The sequence below is a fragment of the Octopus bimaculoides genome, chromosome 11 (assembly GCF_046866305.1).
Source record: "Octopus bimaculoides isolate indiv1 chromosome 11, ASM4686630v1, whole genome shotgun sequence".
Lineage (NCBI taxonomy): Eukaryota > Metazoa > Mollusca > Cephalopoda > Octopoda > Octopodidae > Octopus > Octopus bimaculoides.
This window is the reverse complement of record NC_142938.1, coordinates 51,109,525-51,126,391: the sequence shown is the minus strand read 5'-3', so window position 1 is coordinate 51,126,391 and position 16,867 is coordinate 51,109,525. Positions and strand designations below refer to the sequence as shown.

The window sequence follows — 16,867 nt, the reverse complement described above, 5'->3', positions numbered from 1 at the left end:
GCAGTTGAGAAACACTGAAAGTCCGTCAACAACGCACGAAACACTCGGACCACCAGCTATATATATATTATGTATGTGTGTGTGTGTGTGTGTGCGTGTGTGTGTGTGCGTGTGTGTGTGTGTGTGTGTGTGTGTGTGAATGTGTGTGCGTGGGTGTGTACGTACACAATTATATATGTAGATAAGACAGAAGGATATATTTTGATTATACCTAGCATGTGGATATTGTTTCGGGTAGGTTCCATAGTGACTCTCTTATCTGTTCATATAAAACATATGTATTTATTAAAACGAACTCAACAATTTTTTCCCATTCTCTCCTTAGGGTGATAAATCAAAACTGACAGAGATGGACACTTATCCTTTGGTAACGCTCAAAATTAATCCTCTGTGTGACATTGATTTCGCAAAAGGAAGCAAAAACCTCATACATGGTAAGTTAGATTAAATATTGTGGCGGACTGTACATCTTATAGCATAGTGTTAGACCATATATCTGTTAACTCTGGTTTGAAAGTGAGGCGTGGGTTTATTGAGAATAGGTTGTAAGAGAATAAGATTTTCTAGATCAAAAATTATGAATTTTATATATATATATATATATATATATATATATATCTATAGGATCTTTAAAAAAAAAGGAGGTTAACACAGACGTGATCGAAGGACGTTTATATGTAAGTACTTTTGTTGTTTCAGCTTTTCAAACACACGTGTTATAAGGTAATTCATACGGTTTACCATTCATTAAATCTGTGTTAAGCTGCTTTTTAAAAAGTATTTTTAAAATATAATTTATAATTTACTGATTATGACATATATCTGATTAGAATGTTATCTACAGTTTTTGTGACCTTTGCGCTAGCTAATATTATCAGATGCAATTTTGGCAGGCAGACCAACATTCTTCTTAAACAGAACGCCAATTCATTGCAGAGTTACTCATTTACAGCTGAGTAGATTGGAGCAACGTGAAATGAAGTGGTTTTCTCAGGAACACAACGCACCACCGTTCTGTTAACGAAACATTAATCTTGCGCTCGTGAGAGTGACAGCTTAACTACTAAGCTACGCGCCTTCGAGTATGTATGTATGTGTTTATGTATGTATGTGTGTAGGTATGTATGCATTTATGCATATACGGGTGTATGTATGCATTTATGCATATACGTGTGTATGTATGCATGTATCGTAGTGATAGACATTAACACTCTTATAAAGAGTAAGGTGTCCCGTTAAGAAAATAGAAAATAAGGCGTTTGAGTCTCGCGTGTTGGTAGTCGGAAGTTACGTCTGTGAATACATTGTTTTACCACCCCTTCGCTAAAATCGTATATCCGCAACTGGGGATAGAAAAGTGGCGACGAGATATTCGAAGCTTGCGTCGGAAGGTCGAATTTTTTGGTACGAAACCAAAGAAAAAAATCGTTTACAAGGTGAATATATACAGCAACAGCAGCTGTAACAACAGCAGTAACAGCAGAAAGAGCAATAGCAGCAGCAGCAACTGCAGCTGCATCAGCAAAGAGAACAACAACAGCAACAGTTACTGGAATTAATGTTGAAGTAGTCTGAAGATACTTCCGGGTTGTTTACGCCGGACTCTGCAGCGAACTCGAATGGAGAGTTCGTCTGTAATCCAGCAGAAGTTATTACTTTCTCTGTATACTTTTAAAGATACGAAGAAATCTTCAAAGATGAATGCAGCAATTGGACTGACAAGAAGAAAATTCAACTACTTTTAAGAAAGTTATCTCCTGCCGATCACGAAAAATACTGTAATTATATTCTGCCGAAGAAACCAGGTGATATTTGTTTCGATGACACAATTAACATTCTATCGAAAATTTTCTGTCAAAGAAGTTCCCTGTACAATACTCGCTGGCAGTGTTTAAATTTAGTAAAAAAAAAAAGATAAGGATTTCGTTACCTATGCTAGGTGGTAAACTGAGAATGTGAAAATTCAAATTAAATGAATTAACCCCAGACTTTTTCAAATGTTTAATCTTTGTTCAAGTGTTAACTGCAAGGAAAGATACATAAAAACGTTTCTTGATATTAACAAAATTAGAAGAGGAACAAAAATTAACTCTACAAGCAGTAGCAGAGGAATACTAGAGGATTATAAATTTAAGACATGACGCAGATATAATTGAAGAAATGTCGACTTGTAACGGACCTGTAACTTATGGAACCTCCCCATAAATATTTTTTTTTATAAATATGAATGATTTTTCCAAAGTTTTTTACTGATGAATTAGGTCTTTGCACAAAAACAAAGGCGAAGTTTCAAGTAAAAGAAATTTCTATACCGGAATTTAAACCAATAAGGACTGTATCTTTCACAACGTTTAAACAAATTAACGAAAAGTTGGATAGACTTGAAAAGTGTGTACCTATTGAAAAAAATATATTACGCTGAATGGGCGTTCCTGACAGTTTATGTCAAAATAATAATAATAATAATAATAATAATAATAATAATAATAATAATAATAATAATAATGATAATAATGATAATAATAATAATGCAGTACAAGGCAGTGGCTCTCATGGCTTCTGATCTTGATTGATTGGAAGTGTTATCATGAATTTTGTTTTGTTTTGGTATAAAAGAAGGGCTACAGTAAATATTCTGCTTAATACCACAGATTTGCTTGTCAGTTGTTTGACCTTAACTAGTTGAGCATGTCTCTTGGTGGCTGACGATATGTGCATCTCTGATCATGAGCAGAAGTAGTGGGGGAGCATCATAGCCATGTTTTGAGAGGAATTCTTTGGGGTTTGAATAATTCACCTTTGGAAACATGGGTGTTTTGCTCAACATCCTTAAACAGACCTTATTCAGGGACCTTTTGAGCGGGATGGGCTACTCGACCTGAAGAAAATTCTAACTAGGCCCCACCTGCGAGGTCATGCGCTGTTTATCTTGATATGAGATCACCATGTCGTGCACATATGGTTGTGATGCATGTGCCTGGTGTACCCTTATCAGACAGGTAGTGATGGTGGGTATACTGGGCTTCGTATATCTTACCCCAGTGTCACTTTGATGGTATGCACTGCTCTCTCACTCAATAAAATTAATGATAATAATAATAATAATAATAATAATAATAATAATAATAATAATAATAATAATAATAATAATAATAATAATAATAATACTAATAATAATGATAATAATAATAATGATGATAATAATAATAATATCCGCGTATGTGCTGATTTTTCAACATGGTTAAACGAATGTTTTATGTTACGAAATGCGGAAGAAATTTTCGCGAAGTTGAATGGAGGAAAATGTTTTTCAAAGTTGGACCTAACTGAAGCATACCTGCAGGTACAAGCTAATGAGGAATGTTCAAAATTATTACCCATAGAAGATTGTTTAAATTTAATCGACTTCCTTTTGGTATAAAGGTTACACCAGGTATTTTTCAACAAGTTATAGACACTACGCTCGCAGGTTCGGATTTCGCTATAGCTTAACTTGATGACATACTCATAAAACGTGAATCTCGTGGTCAGCATGCTGAGCATGTTAAAAAAGTCTTCGAAAAAGTAAAAAATAATGGTTTTAAGCTCAGCGAAGAAAAGAGTGAATTTTTTATGCCAAGAATAAAATACCTAGAGCAGACTATTGATGAAAATGGACGTAGAACAAACCCGTCAAGGACGAGTGCAATAAAAATTATGCTCCCTCTGACAAACATTACACCGTTACCAGTATATATGGAGCTTGCAAATTGCTACCAGGTATGCCTACCAAACATGGATGATTTAAATTCATCCCTGAGGAAGTTGTTAAAAAAAGGACGTTAAATGGAACTGGTCGGACAGGCGCCAAAAAGCTTTTGAAGAAATTAAAACATCTTAACGTCGGAATTGTCGTTATCACATTTTGACCCGCATTTAGAAATAGTAGTGGCAGCAAGAAAGTGGTGTTGGAGGTAAGATTTTACACAAATATAAAGATGGTACCGCGAAAGCTGTAGCTCATGCTTCGCGTTCCTTACTGCCGGCTGGGAAAAGTTACAGTCAAATAGAGAAGGAAGCATTAGCCGTCATATTTGCGATAAAGAAATTCCATAAATTTATACATGGAAGAAGATACCACTTGCAGACAGACCACCGCCCATTATTGTCGATCTATGAATCAAAAAAGCCTATTCCCACACATACAGCCAACAGATTGCAGTACTGGAGAACGATCATACTAAATTATGACTTCAAGATGGACTATTTGCCATCTAAAAAATTGGGACATGCAGGTAGTTTGTCGAAGTTAATACCAAAATACAGTCAACCACTAGAAGACACAGTAATAGGGACGTTAAGAGCCGAAAATGAAATAATTATATTGTGCAACGCTGTGCTTGAATTGCCTGTCACGTTGGGGGAAATAAAAAAAAATAGTCAGAGACGGACGAGTTTATCATGAAAATGAAAATAATAATGAGATCACAAAAAAATACGCGTTAATGGACGTAATACAGTTTCGAACTTGTATTCGATATATAATAACGTGCTTATGTATGCACAGAAGATCGTAATGCCTGTCTCACTACAAAATCGAATGTTAAAGGAATTCCACACTGGACATCCAGGTATGTTTTGGATGAAGTCACTTATGAAGAGTTATGTTTACTGAGAAGTCAATAATATCCTGCATAGGTTTTGCTCTTGCAGCGAAGTCACTACCTACAAAATTTCAACCTTGGACCAATACCGATATTTCATAGACAAGGCTACACATAGACTTCACAGGACCATCAAACGAATAATATTATCTAACAATAGTAGATAGCGTTACAAAATGGTCACACATATGTAAATGTATCACTAGTCCTCCGTATCACCTAAGATCGAACAGACAAGCTGAACGCTTTGTGGACACGTTCAAAAGGGTGCTAAGGAAATCCAGAAATGAGGTAATGGGTGATATAGCATTGTCACAATTCCCGAGAGTTTACCGTGTAACGCCAAACCCAAATACCCCTTCAGGCATGTTGCCTGCTGAACTGATGTCCGCAAGAGAAAAAAGGACAGTTTTTGACAAATTATTACCTGGAAGAAAAATAAAAAAAAACCTGGGAAAACACTATTTAAAAACTGGCGATAAGGTGTTTTTCAGAGTGTACAGAAATGGAAAGAAGGTTGGGAAGATGGCGAAATGATAAAACGGATCGGTAAAATGACGTATATGGTGAAAGGTTCGAAATGGGAACATAATCATGAATCAACTGGAAAAAAGGCTTGCTGAAGAAATGGTTACAAGGAAAGAGGTACCCGTAGAAGTCCTCTACGATATTTTTGAAGTCTTCTACGATATTTTTGAAGTCCTCTACCATATTTTCTCCACAAGAAACCGTCGAGCCAAGGCGTACAAGTACAAGAAAAAGAAAATATACGGAATTGTTGGAAGCCGTTCCAAAACGAAAAAATTATTAAGCTTTCGATGGAAATAAATCTCAAAAATGGAGATGTGGTTTGAAAAAAAAAATATTTATTCACTTCCAGCGGAGATCAATCTGAAAAGGGAAGATGTTGAAGTGATAGACATTAACAACCCTCTTATAAATAATAACGAACTCTTATAAATAATAACGTGACTCGTTGAGAAAATAGAAATATATCCGTAACTAATGATATAAAAGTATGTATGTGCACATTCTAATTATTTCCGTTCTTGAAGTAAATCAATAAAAGTGATTATATATCCATTAACGCTATTAGTTTGATTCTTTATTTTCAGCATCTTTCAATAATGGTTCTCTGGAAACGGGTTTATGCGCGGGAAATCAACCCTGGTTTAGTCTCTCCAAAATTATTAGACGTGGAGTGGCAAAATACTATAAACGTCATTGCGAATGCGAGGTAAGTGTCGATGTGTTCAACAATCAATTACCAAATAATTTTTGTACATAATCATAATCCCTATTTCTTTCCTTTCTTCTTTCCCACATTACTCCCTTCCTTCCTTCCGTCCTTCCTTCCTTCCTTCCTTCCTTCCTTCCTTCCTTCCTTCCTTCCTTCCTTTTATTTAAGCTAGAGGATTTAGTATTAGTGATGATTATGGACACATATAAATCCAAATAGTTATGAAATAGGGGATGAAAGAGTTAATAATAATAATAATAATAATAATAATAATAATAGTAATAATAATAATAATAATAGTAATAATAATAATAATAATAATAATAATAATAATAATAGTAATAATAATAATAATAATAATAATAATAATAATAATAATAAGAGAACACCGGGGAAGTTTAACATGTGAGAACGATAAATCACTGCTCCAAAACTTATCCAAAAACATCGGAAATAAAGACATCGCATTGAGCCAAAAAATAGCTGACAAAGGGTTGGATTATATCTGAGTAAGTAATACTCATTGAAATTTATTTCTATCTTTCCAAATATAATGATGTATTTTAACTTGATACCTCCACTACCCGCACAGCGATCGTAAACACACGTGTTACATCAAAATCAAACCATCTTCGAACCCCAAAACACCATGTACAAAAAAAATTACAAACAGATTAAATAACACCGGTATTATTCCACCCAAGAATAACAACCGAGAAGTGCGTACTGTAAGCTTGTTATGAAAAAAATACGAAGATCTGAACGTGCAAAACAATCTGACAACAGAAATAAACGAACCGGTACCCTACGAAAACGATGACCGTCAAAATAAAGGACCGGACGTTGTTCCTCATGTCCCGCAAACAAAACCAAAACGGCATAAATGGACACGTGAGGAATACATTTCGATACTATACGCCTATTTCACAGCAGTGCTCTACCCAAAAAAACGAAAACGCAACAACACATACATATAAAATATGGAAGAAAAATAATGTAAATATAGACCTCGATAAAACAATGAACCCTAACAAACTAGCTAACATAAGAAGATATATTCTAAAAGCAAAAAAAATATCAGAAATAGAAATAGAACAATTGAAAGGAAAAATACATCAGGAAAATCTAGATAGTAGTCACACAGCAATGCCAAATAATAATATAAACACTGAGATAGCAAAACACGAGGACAAACGTAACATTTCCGGCAAAAACGAAGTAAACAAAAACAACAAACCCAGACCGTAGAGATGTATAATAGTGTACAAAAAGCACCAAACCAGAACACCACAGACAAACATATGAATGAAAAGGAAGGCAAAACAAATATAAAGCCTGGAAATAACGAAGGGAAACCTAATAATTACGATACTATGAAAATGAAAATAACCAAAGAATTGAAAACCACAGATCTTAGAATGGACCACAGATTATATCTCACAAAAATCAAAATAGACAATAAAACAACATCAATAATAAATAGCATAAACCTGGCCGTCACGGAACTAACAACCACAGAAACAACAGGCAATATCACTGAGCTAAATGACATAATATATGCGGCAGCCACTGCAGCCACAAAAGAAGCAGGATACTCACTCAAACCCATCCGAACAGGAGTTCTACCACCCAAACAGACCTTGTGGATAAATAACATCCAGAACAAAATTAAAAAAAAAGAGAAAAGATTTCTCGATTCTCAACGAAATTAGTAAACAATCAACACTACTAAGAAACAAGAAGAAAACAAAAATACTGTACAAATACAGCATTACAGAAAAAGACTTACCTGAGGCAAAAGAAAAACTAAAGCAAGACATCCTTGCCAAAGCACAAAGGATCCGCCAGTATGAGAAACGCCAACGTTTCTTTGAACAAAACAAACAGTTCAAATCCAACCCCCAAAAACTCTACCAAGAACTGGGTAAAAATAAAATAGACATTACTTCAGCACCAACAGCAGAAGAACTAGAGAAATTCTGGAAACAAATATGGTCGGTGAAGCAACAACCCCAGAAAAGGACCATTAAAACAACGAACTTAGCACCTGAGCAACTCTGGGCCCCTATAACAACCGAAGAGGTCCCCCAGACACTGCAAAGACTAAGCAACTGGAAGGCACCTGGACACGACAAGATCCCCAATTTCTGGTTAAAACACCTGCCAGGAATGCATAAAAAGCTGGCAGAAAACTTTAACAACATACTAGCAGATCCAGAGACAATGCCTGAATGGCTCACAAAAGGGAAAACCATCTTAATCCCCAAATCCACGGAAACGGAGAAACCACAAAACTATAGACCTATAACCTGTCTCCCTACGATCTACAAAGCCTTTACTGCAATAATATCGCAGAGATTGAGTAAACACCTGGAAAATAACAACCTGTTTCCAGAAGAGCAGAAGGGATGCTGCAAGGGCTCATACGGCTGTAAAGATCAATTATTGATCAATAAATCCATAACTGAAGACAGCTGCAGAAAGAAGAAAGGCCTCAGTATGGCCTGGGTGGACTACCAAAAGGCTTTCGACAGTGTTCCCCACACGTGGATTCTGGAAACACTAGCCATAAACAAGGTGGCACCAATTATCATAAAATACATAGAGCACTCAATGAACAAATGGCAGACAGTGCTACAGCTCCAAACAAAAGAGGGACTTGTGAAAACGAAAGCCATCCCCATTAGAAGAGGAATATTCCAGGGAGACACGCTCTCCCCACTCCTGTTCTGCCTGGCACTCACACCTTTAACCGAATTGCTAAATAGAACTGGATGCGGTTACAAATGCTACGGAAAAACAGTCAGCCACCTTCTATATATGGATGACCTAAAATTATATGCAAAAAACGACAAAGAGCTAGAAACACTACTACAGACAGTACACGGCTTTACCAAGGAAATAGATATGAAATTCGGATTAGAAAAATGTGCCAAAGCAACCCTGAAAAGAGGAAAATTAGTTAAAAGTAGCAATATAACACTAGATAAAGCCAATGAAATAAGAGAACTAGACGAAAGCCAACCATATAAGTATTTAGGAGTCAATGAACTAGATAGGATACAACATACACAAATGAAAGAAAAAATAAAGAAAGAGTACTATAGACGAGTTAGATCAATACTAAAAACAGAGCTCAATGCTAAAAACAAGATAATGGGTATCAACACTTTAGCTGTCCCAGTTATAAGCTACAGCTACATCCTTAACTGGGCACTAAACGAACTATGTAAAATAGACAGGAAAACAAGAAAAATAATGACAGGATATAGGATGCACCACCCAAAATCTGACATAGAAAGGCTATATATACAACGCACAGAAGGTGGCAGGGGTCTTATACAGCTAGAAAACTATTATAAAATAACCACCATAGGACTGCAAAAATAGCTACTCCAGAAGCAAGGGAAACTAATACAAATAGCCACAAAACACGAGCAAAACAAAAAACTGTTTTCAGTATTTAAGGAAGCTGACAAATACAAACAAGAAATCAATCTACCTAACAAATAGGAAGAAGAAGAAGAAGAAACAACAAAAGCTATAAAACAAATGAAATCCAAACTAAAACTAGAACAGCAACGGACCATGATAAAACGATGGCAAGAAAAGCCCCTACATGGTAAATACTGGGCTAAACTAAATGCGAAAGAAATAGACAGAGAAAAATCCCAGCAATGGCTGAGAAGCTCAGGACTCAAAGCAGAGACTGAAGGATTTTTAATTGCTGCACAAGACCAGAGCCTCCCCACCAGAAATTACCAAAAACACATAATGAAAAGAAATATAACAAGTAACTGTAGAATATGTGGAGATGGACAAGAAACAATAAATCATATTATCTCTGGCTGCCCAGTCCTGGCTAAGAAGGAATATATTCACAGACACGACAGAGCTGGGACCTATATACACTGGAAGCTATGCCAACACTATGGAATAACAACAGAAAAAAGATGGTATAAACACACGCCAGAAAAGGTCACAGAAAACGAGAAAGCAACCATACTCTGGGATATGCCAATACACACAGATAGAGAAATTAAGGCAAATAGACCAGATATAGTTGTCAAAGATCATGAAGAAAAAAAATGCTTTCTAATTGATGTATCAATACCAGCAGATGACAACGTTTCTCTAAAAGAAATGGAAAAACTTTCAAAATACAAAGACCTGGAAATAGAGATAACTCGAATGTGGAGTCTAAAAACAGAAACAATTCCTATCATAGTAGGTGCCTTAGGTATAATAAAAAAATATTCAGACAAATACATAACAAAAACACCAGGACTTACAAATATATATAACATACAGAAAATTGCACTACTGGGTACTGCACACATTCTACGCAAAACACTTTCAATACAGTAAACATAAGAGCACCACAGCAAACCACAGCACATACCCAAGGCGCACAGAGCTGCGCTCGGTAGTGAAGTGAAAGCACGTTATAAAAATAAAACTACTGAACAATAATAATAATAATAATAATAATAATAATAATAATAATAATAAATAGTGGCAGAGGACTATTTAGTATAGACCATTGTACAAGGAGTGAAAGGAGAACGTTTGCCGTGTATTTGATAAATAGTGATGAAGACCTGCTGCAATATGCCGCGAAAGATATGGGTGTAAATGCAGATGAAATGATGGGCAAGGAGGAGTTCAACCAAAGAGCTGAGGAGAAGAGAAAAGGAGACCTTCTTGAAATGAGAATGCATGGGCAGTTTGAAAGGAATACACAGGACGTTACGGATAATACAGCATCGTGGACATGGCTTGAGCGAGGTGATTTAAAGCGTACTACCGAAAGCCTGATCATTGCTGCACAAGACCTGGCTCTCGCTACCAAGTGAAGTATAACATCTACAAACCTCTGACACCCAGAAATGCAGACTCTGTGGAAAGAGTGTGGAAAATGTGACCCACTTGGTAAGTGGATGTGAGAACCTTGCACATAAAGAATACAAGCGCCGCCACGATAAAGTGTGTGTGTATCTTCATTGGCTCTTATGCCGTAAATACCAATATGAAGTAAAAGAGAACTGGTATGAGCATGTACCCGGTAAAATTATGCAGGAGGATGGAAAAGTAACGAAACGCTGGGACAATGATTTTCTGACAGATCGTGTAATCGAACACTGTCGACCGGATATTGTCATATTGAATAAGAGAGACAAATACTGTCAGATCTTTGAAGTAGTTATACCAGTAGTTATACCAAATGACACGAATGTTGTGAGTAAAGAGATTGAAAAAATCACCAGGTACTCTGAATTGAAAGTGCAAATGGCAAGACTGTATGGAATGCGAGAGGGTAATGTAAAAGTGATACCAGTGGTGATCGGAGCGTTGGGCTCAATCCCATTGAAACTTCAAAACTTCTTAAGGAAACTGGAAATCCCATGCAAGATTGATGTCTTGCAAAAAGCAGCCTTACTGGGCACAGTGCACATTTTAAGGAAAGTATTATCTGCCTGAGGTCCTTTTGTGACTTCACAGATGACTAAAGACTCCGGTGCATTTTTACCTATACTGTGTCACGAAGGAATAATAATAATAATAATAATAATAATAATAATAATAATAATAATAATAATAATAATAATAATAATAATAATGATAATAATAATAATAATAATAGTTTCAGATTTTGGCATAAGGCTAGCAATTTCGGGGGAGGGGTTAAGTCGATTACCTTAGTGCTCAAGTGGTACTTATTTTATCGATTCCGAAAGGATGAAAGGCAAAGTTGATTTCGACGGTGTTTGAACTCATAACAAAAAATAAAATAAAAAAAGAAGCAAAAGACAAAAAAACAAAAACAAAAAAGAAGAAATACTGCAAAGCAAGTAATAGTAACTTTGATGATGACGACGACTATGATGATGTTCATGATTTCATTTATTTGCCACAGAAATATCTGATAAGGGAAGGGAATACAAGGATAGCTTACAGTTTTATGTGGCGTGTTCCATAAAAAACGATGGAATGTCTTTATTGGCCATAGACTTTACATTATATACTTTTATGCAAGATGGGTTACAAAACATATTGGGACCTTTGTCTATCTGTCTGTCTCTCCTCCTCTCTCTATCTCTAAATACACACACATATGTAATTAACAGGGACGGTTAACATGAAAGACGGATTAAAATTATGTTCACATAACGTACGAACAAGGACACACAGGGCTCAGTACCTTTGTTTAAGACAGGCTAGAGCATCTCCCCACCACCACATGACCCCGGCCAGCTTGCACACTAAATATTTCTCTTCTCTCGACTATAATCTCCAGGCTGAATTCAGCTATTGGCATTGACTTACGTACCAGTCTCGTCCAACTTTTATGAAATTCGCTTGAGGGCAGCATCTATCTCACCCCTCCTTCCGCCTCTTTCAAAACGTAAAGAAGTTAAAAAATTGATCGGAGTGGTAGAGTTATGTCCTCCACTCATCCATAATACAATCTCATATGCTATAGCTACTAGAAAAGGAGAACTGCAGCACTTCTTTTCAAAGAAAGACGATGGTCGATTCCCTAATTGCAATCATCGAAAGACCACTATTTTATCTTTATTCTCTTTACTTGGTTCAGTCAGTAGACTGTAGTTATGCTGGGATACCTCCTCGAAGAATTTTTAGTCGAATGAATCGACTTTTCTTAAAATCTTTTAAGCCTGGTATTTATTCTATCCGTCTATTTTGACGAACCGCTAAGTTACGGGGACGTAAACACATCAACACCGGTTGTCACGATACTAAAGCACACACACACACACGGTTTTCTTTCAGTTTCCGTCTATCAAATTTACTCACAAGGCATTGTCTGACACTCTAGCCACTGAGCCATGCGTCTTCACCATGCGCCTTCATCTGTTAAGTTTCTTATAATATATTGTACGTACGACCTGAGTGAGTGAGTTTGTTCTGTAGCTTGTCCTGTAGGCATGAGACCACGGGCTGGGAGAGGTTCCTTCTTATAGTGTCTTTGTTAGTCCGGATGATCCAGTATCGGTAGTCTCCGTTAGTTGTCCCTAGGTAATACTCTGCTCTCCTGTGGAATTTAGTAGTTATCAATTTTCTTGTTAAACAGTTATTGCTTACACAGTTATCCCTTATCTTTATCTAGTTTCTGTTTCTGTCGTTACACTGTGGCCATGCTGGGGCACCGCCTTGAAGAACTTTTAGTCGAATGAATCGACCCTGTATCTTTCTTTATTTTTCTTTAAGTTTGGTACTTAGCAATATCGGTCACTTTTTGCCGAACCGCTTGTTACGGGTACGTAAACAAACCAGCACCGGTTGTCAAGCAATGGTGGTGGTGATGGTATTGGTGGGGGCAAGCACAAAGAGACACACACATGTGTGGAGAGCAAACACTGACACAAAGACACCCCCTACATTACATATATATGACAGGCTTCTTTCAGTTTCCGTCTATCAAATCCACTCGCAAGGCTTTGGTCAGCCTGAGACAATAGTAGAAGGCACTTGCCCAAAATACCATGCAGTGGGACTGAACTCGGAACCTTGTGGTTGCGAAGCAAGCTTCTTACCACACAGCTACATCTGTAAATTATATATGAAAATTCCCATTCTCCATTGTTTTTGTATTTTAACTGTTCTTTCGATCGGCTCTTGTAGCCAATAAAGAGAGTATAATGTATGACACGTATTCATTTTTGTCTTTTCAGCATCCGATTTATAGTATTTCTGAATGTCACCACAAACATTCCTTCCTTACAAAACGCAACGACAAATGTGTTTGGGCGAGAACGAAGTACTTCAAGAAATGCTGGGAGTGTGGAGTAAAGGGGAAGTGTACAGCCAGCGTCCATTAATTCAAACTCACTTTTTTTCTTAAATATAATTCTATTTATCATATTTCTATATTTATATTTTACGTATACATGTAGAATATGTTTGTGGGCTTTAATTAAAAATATATTACATCATGTGATATCTGATATAATGTATAGTTGTATCACAGAGTAACTGGCTGAGGACAAATATATATATATATATATATATATATATATATGTGTGTGTAATGTATGTGTGTGTGTATACATATATATATGTACGAGTATATGCATATGTATAAATTATATAAACACGTTTATATGTGCATATATAATGTATATATACATATATAAATATAAATATATAAGATACAAAAATAAATTTATTTCTCGACGCCTGATAATGCTATAAATAGCGTGATAAGGATAAATTATCCATACATTGCAGAAAAATACGTTACTGGCCAGCCATGAGTTTCATGGCTGGCCAAAGGATTTGTATGTATATATATATACATCCATACCTATATATATATATATATATATATATATATATATATATATATATATATATATATATATATATATATATATATATACATATATATATATATATACATATATAGAAATATATATATATATATATATATATATATATATATGTGGAAGAATTTACGAAAAAAACAACATACGAGGACAGCTGGTGTAAACAACAAAAGGATGTATTAGTTTAACGCTCTGGAATAGAGAAAGTCTTTAACGTTTCGAGCTACGCTCTTCAACAGAAAGAAATAAGGAGAAAAAAATTTAAATGTAGTGGTCAGTGATCTATCATGGCGACTGACATATATATATATATATACATACATATATATGTATATATATATATACATACATATATATACAGACACACACACACACATATATATATATATATATATATATATATATATATATGCATGCATCTATATGTATGTCTGTAAATGAAAATTTATTAGTGTGTATGTATATATATTGACATTATGAATCTGCGAATGTCTGTATATATATATATCTATATACTTCCAATTACTCTTAATACACATACATACATACATACATACATACATACATACATATATACATATATATATGTGTGTGTGTGTGTGTGTGTGTGTGTGTGTGTGTGTGTGTGTGTGTGTGTGTGTGTGCGTGTGTACGGGAACAACGTCGGAAAATGAAGTTAGAATTGCCAAATATACAAATAAATATGATATATGCTCATGCAGAGAAAAATCAAAATACTCATTGATGGACCTCTGAATGAGTACAAATCTTGTATATAAATGTACCATGCACTCTAGGGGTGGGCTGTATGTTTACATTGGGCAAACGACTGATTCATTTAAGTATCGTTATCGCAACCATGTCGTCAGCTTCGAGAGAATCAAAAAAAGACTTTCAACGTCTTTGACCGATTTTGTGTGGCGACTGAAGGAAGATAAATTTAGTATAACATAACTTGGCCCATAATAAAGTACGCAAAACCATACAATATAATTTCCAGGAGATACCGACTCTGCTCTGAGGAACCTCTGTCTATTCCATCGACCAATGAGAAAATCCTTAATAGAATTTCTGAAAGACTCTCAAGGAGCCTGCGTGCATATAAATGAATTTTCGCACAATGCATTGGGAATGAATTTGAGTAACTGCTAACATAATTTATGAATGAATTAAACTTCGCTTTAACCTTCACATTCTTATGAACACCAAGTAGCTATTTAACTCGCTATCTGAACGTGTGTGCACCAAACCACACATGCGCGTATGCTTACATTTTCGTTGATGTTTGTATGAGCAAGTGTACATACGCCATGCAGCTTGCGCGAGAGCGTTTATACATCCATATGTTAAAGGTTACTTTTGATACTTTTCTTCCTGTATAGCGTGGTCGTTTCTTTTTTGTTAATTATTTTTGATCTTCTGTATAAATGAAGATATATCCTTTGATGAGACACATCTGCACCGCCGGATGCTTCTGAACTAGTTGTTAAGTGTCCCACCCGTGAGGAATCGATGCTAGATGTGGCGAAACAATTGTCGTGATTAATAAAAATTCTCGTATCTTCCATCTTCCGTCTTTCATCTACCATATATATATATATATATATATATATATATATATATATATATATATATATATATATATATATATATATATCATATATTTATATATCTATATATATATATATAAATATATATATATATATATATATATATATATATATATATATATATATATATATATATGCGTATATATATATATATCTGTGTGTGTGTATGTGCGTCTATATATCTGCATATATATATATATATATATATATATATATATATATATATATATATATATATATATATGTGTGTGTGTGTGTGTGTGTGTGTGTGTGTGTGTGTGTGTGTGCGTATCAGCTCAGACAGAGCGTGTGTGACAGAGAAACAAATTTGAAACTGCAAGTGAATTGTAAATATTTCTAACTTCATTTATAAAATCACACCATAAATTGTCCTTTGTTGGTCAACTGTATTTAACAACAAAATGATATGTAAATATGGATATATTTTTTATATTTTTCGAAATAAAAATAAATTAATATGAAGCTGTGTTCTCAGTTACTTTTGTACCCATATATAAACAGTTCCATTTTCGTTTATATTAAAACACACAAAGCAATCTCCGCAAAACAGACATAATTAAATGTGTGTGTATGTGTGTGTGTGTTTGCATGTCTTTGTGTCTGTGTTTGTCCCCCACCACCGCTCGACAAGCGGTGGTGGTGTGTTTACGTTCCTGTAACCTAGCGGCTCGGCAAAAGTGACCGCTAGAATAAGTAATAAGCTTTAAAATAAGTCCTAGGGTCGATTTGTTCGACTAAAACCCTTCAAAGTGATTTCCCATCATGGCCGTAGTACAAAAGAATTATATATATATATATATATATATATATATATATATATATATATATATATATATATATCAGGGCATTAAGAAGAAATTTAGAACTGAAACTATTTTACTTTATCTCAACAAAAGACAATGCAGTTAATCAAAGTATGCCCCTAAATTATCAACGCAATTTTGCCATCTTATCGGTATCTCATTTATGTCGGCAGCGAAGAATTCTGGAGAGTAGGAGGTA

The 16,867-nt window shown here is 35.2% G+C and overlaps 1 protein-coding gene across 1 annotated transcript in view; it reads left to right on the top strand.

The window, feature by feature from the left end:
* LOC149133326 (metalloproteinase inhibitor 4-like) overlaps positions 1 to 13,846 on the top strand; it is a 23,382-nt gene extending 9,536 nt beyond the window's left edge. The window contains exons 3-5 of the mRNA XM_089359969.1: positions 326 to 434; positions 5,759 to 5,880; positions 13,581 to 13,846. Of these exons, the coding sequence (XP_089216095.1) occupies positions 326 to 434; positions 5,759 to 5,880; positions 13,581 to 13,727 (378 nt within the window). The 3' untranslated portion in view covers positions 13,728 to 13,846. The remainder of the gene's footprint in view (positions 1 to 325; positions 435 to 5,758; positions 5,881 to 13,580) is intronic.
* The last annotated feature ends 3,021 nt before the right edge of the window (positions 13,847 to 16,867 follow it).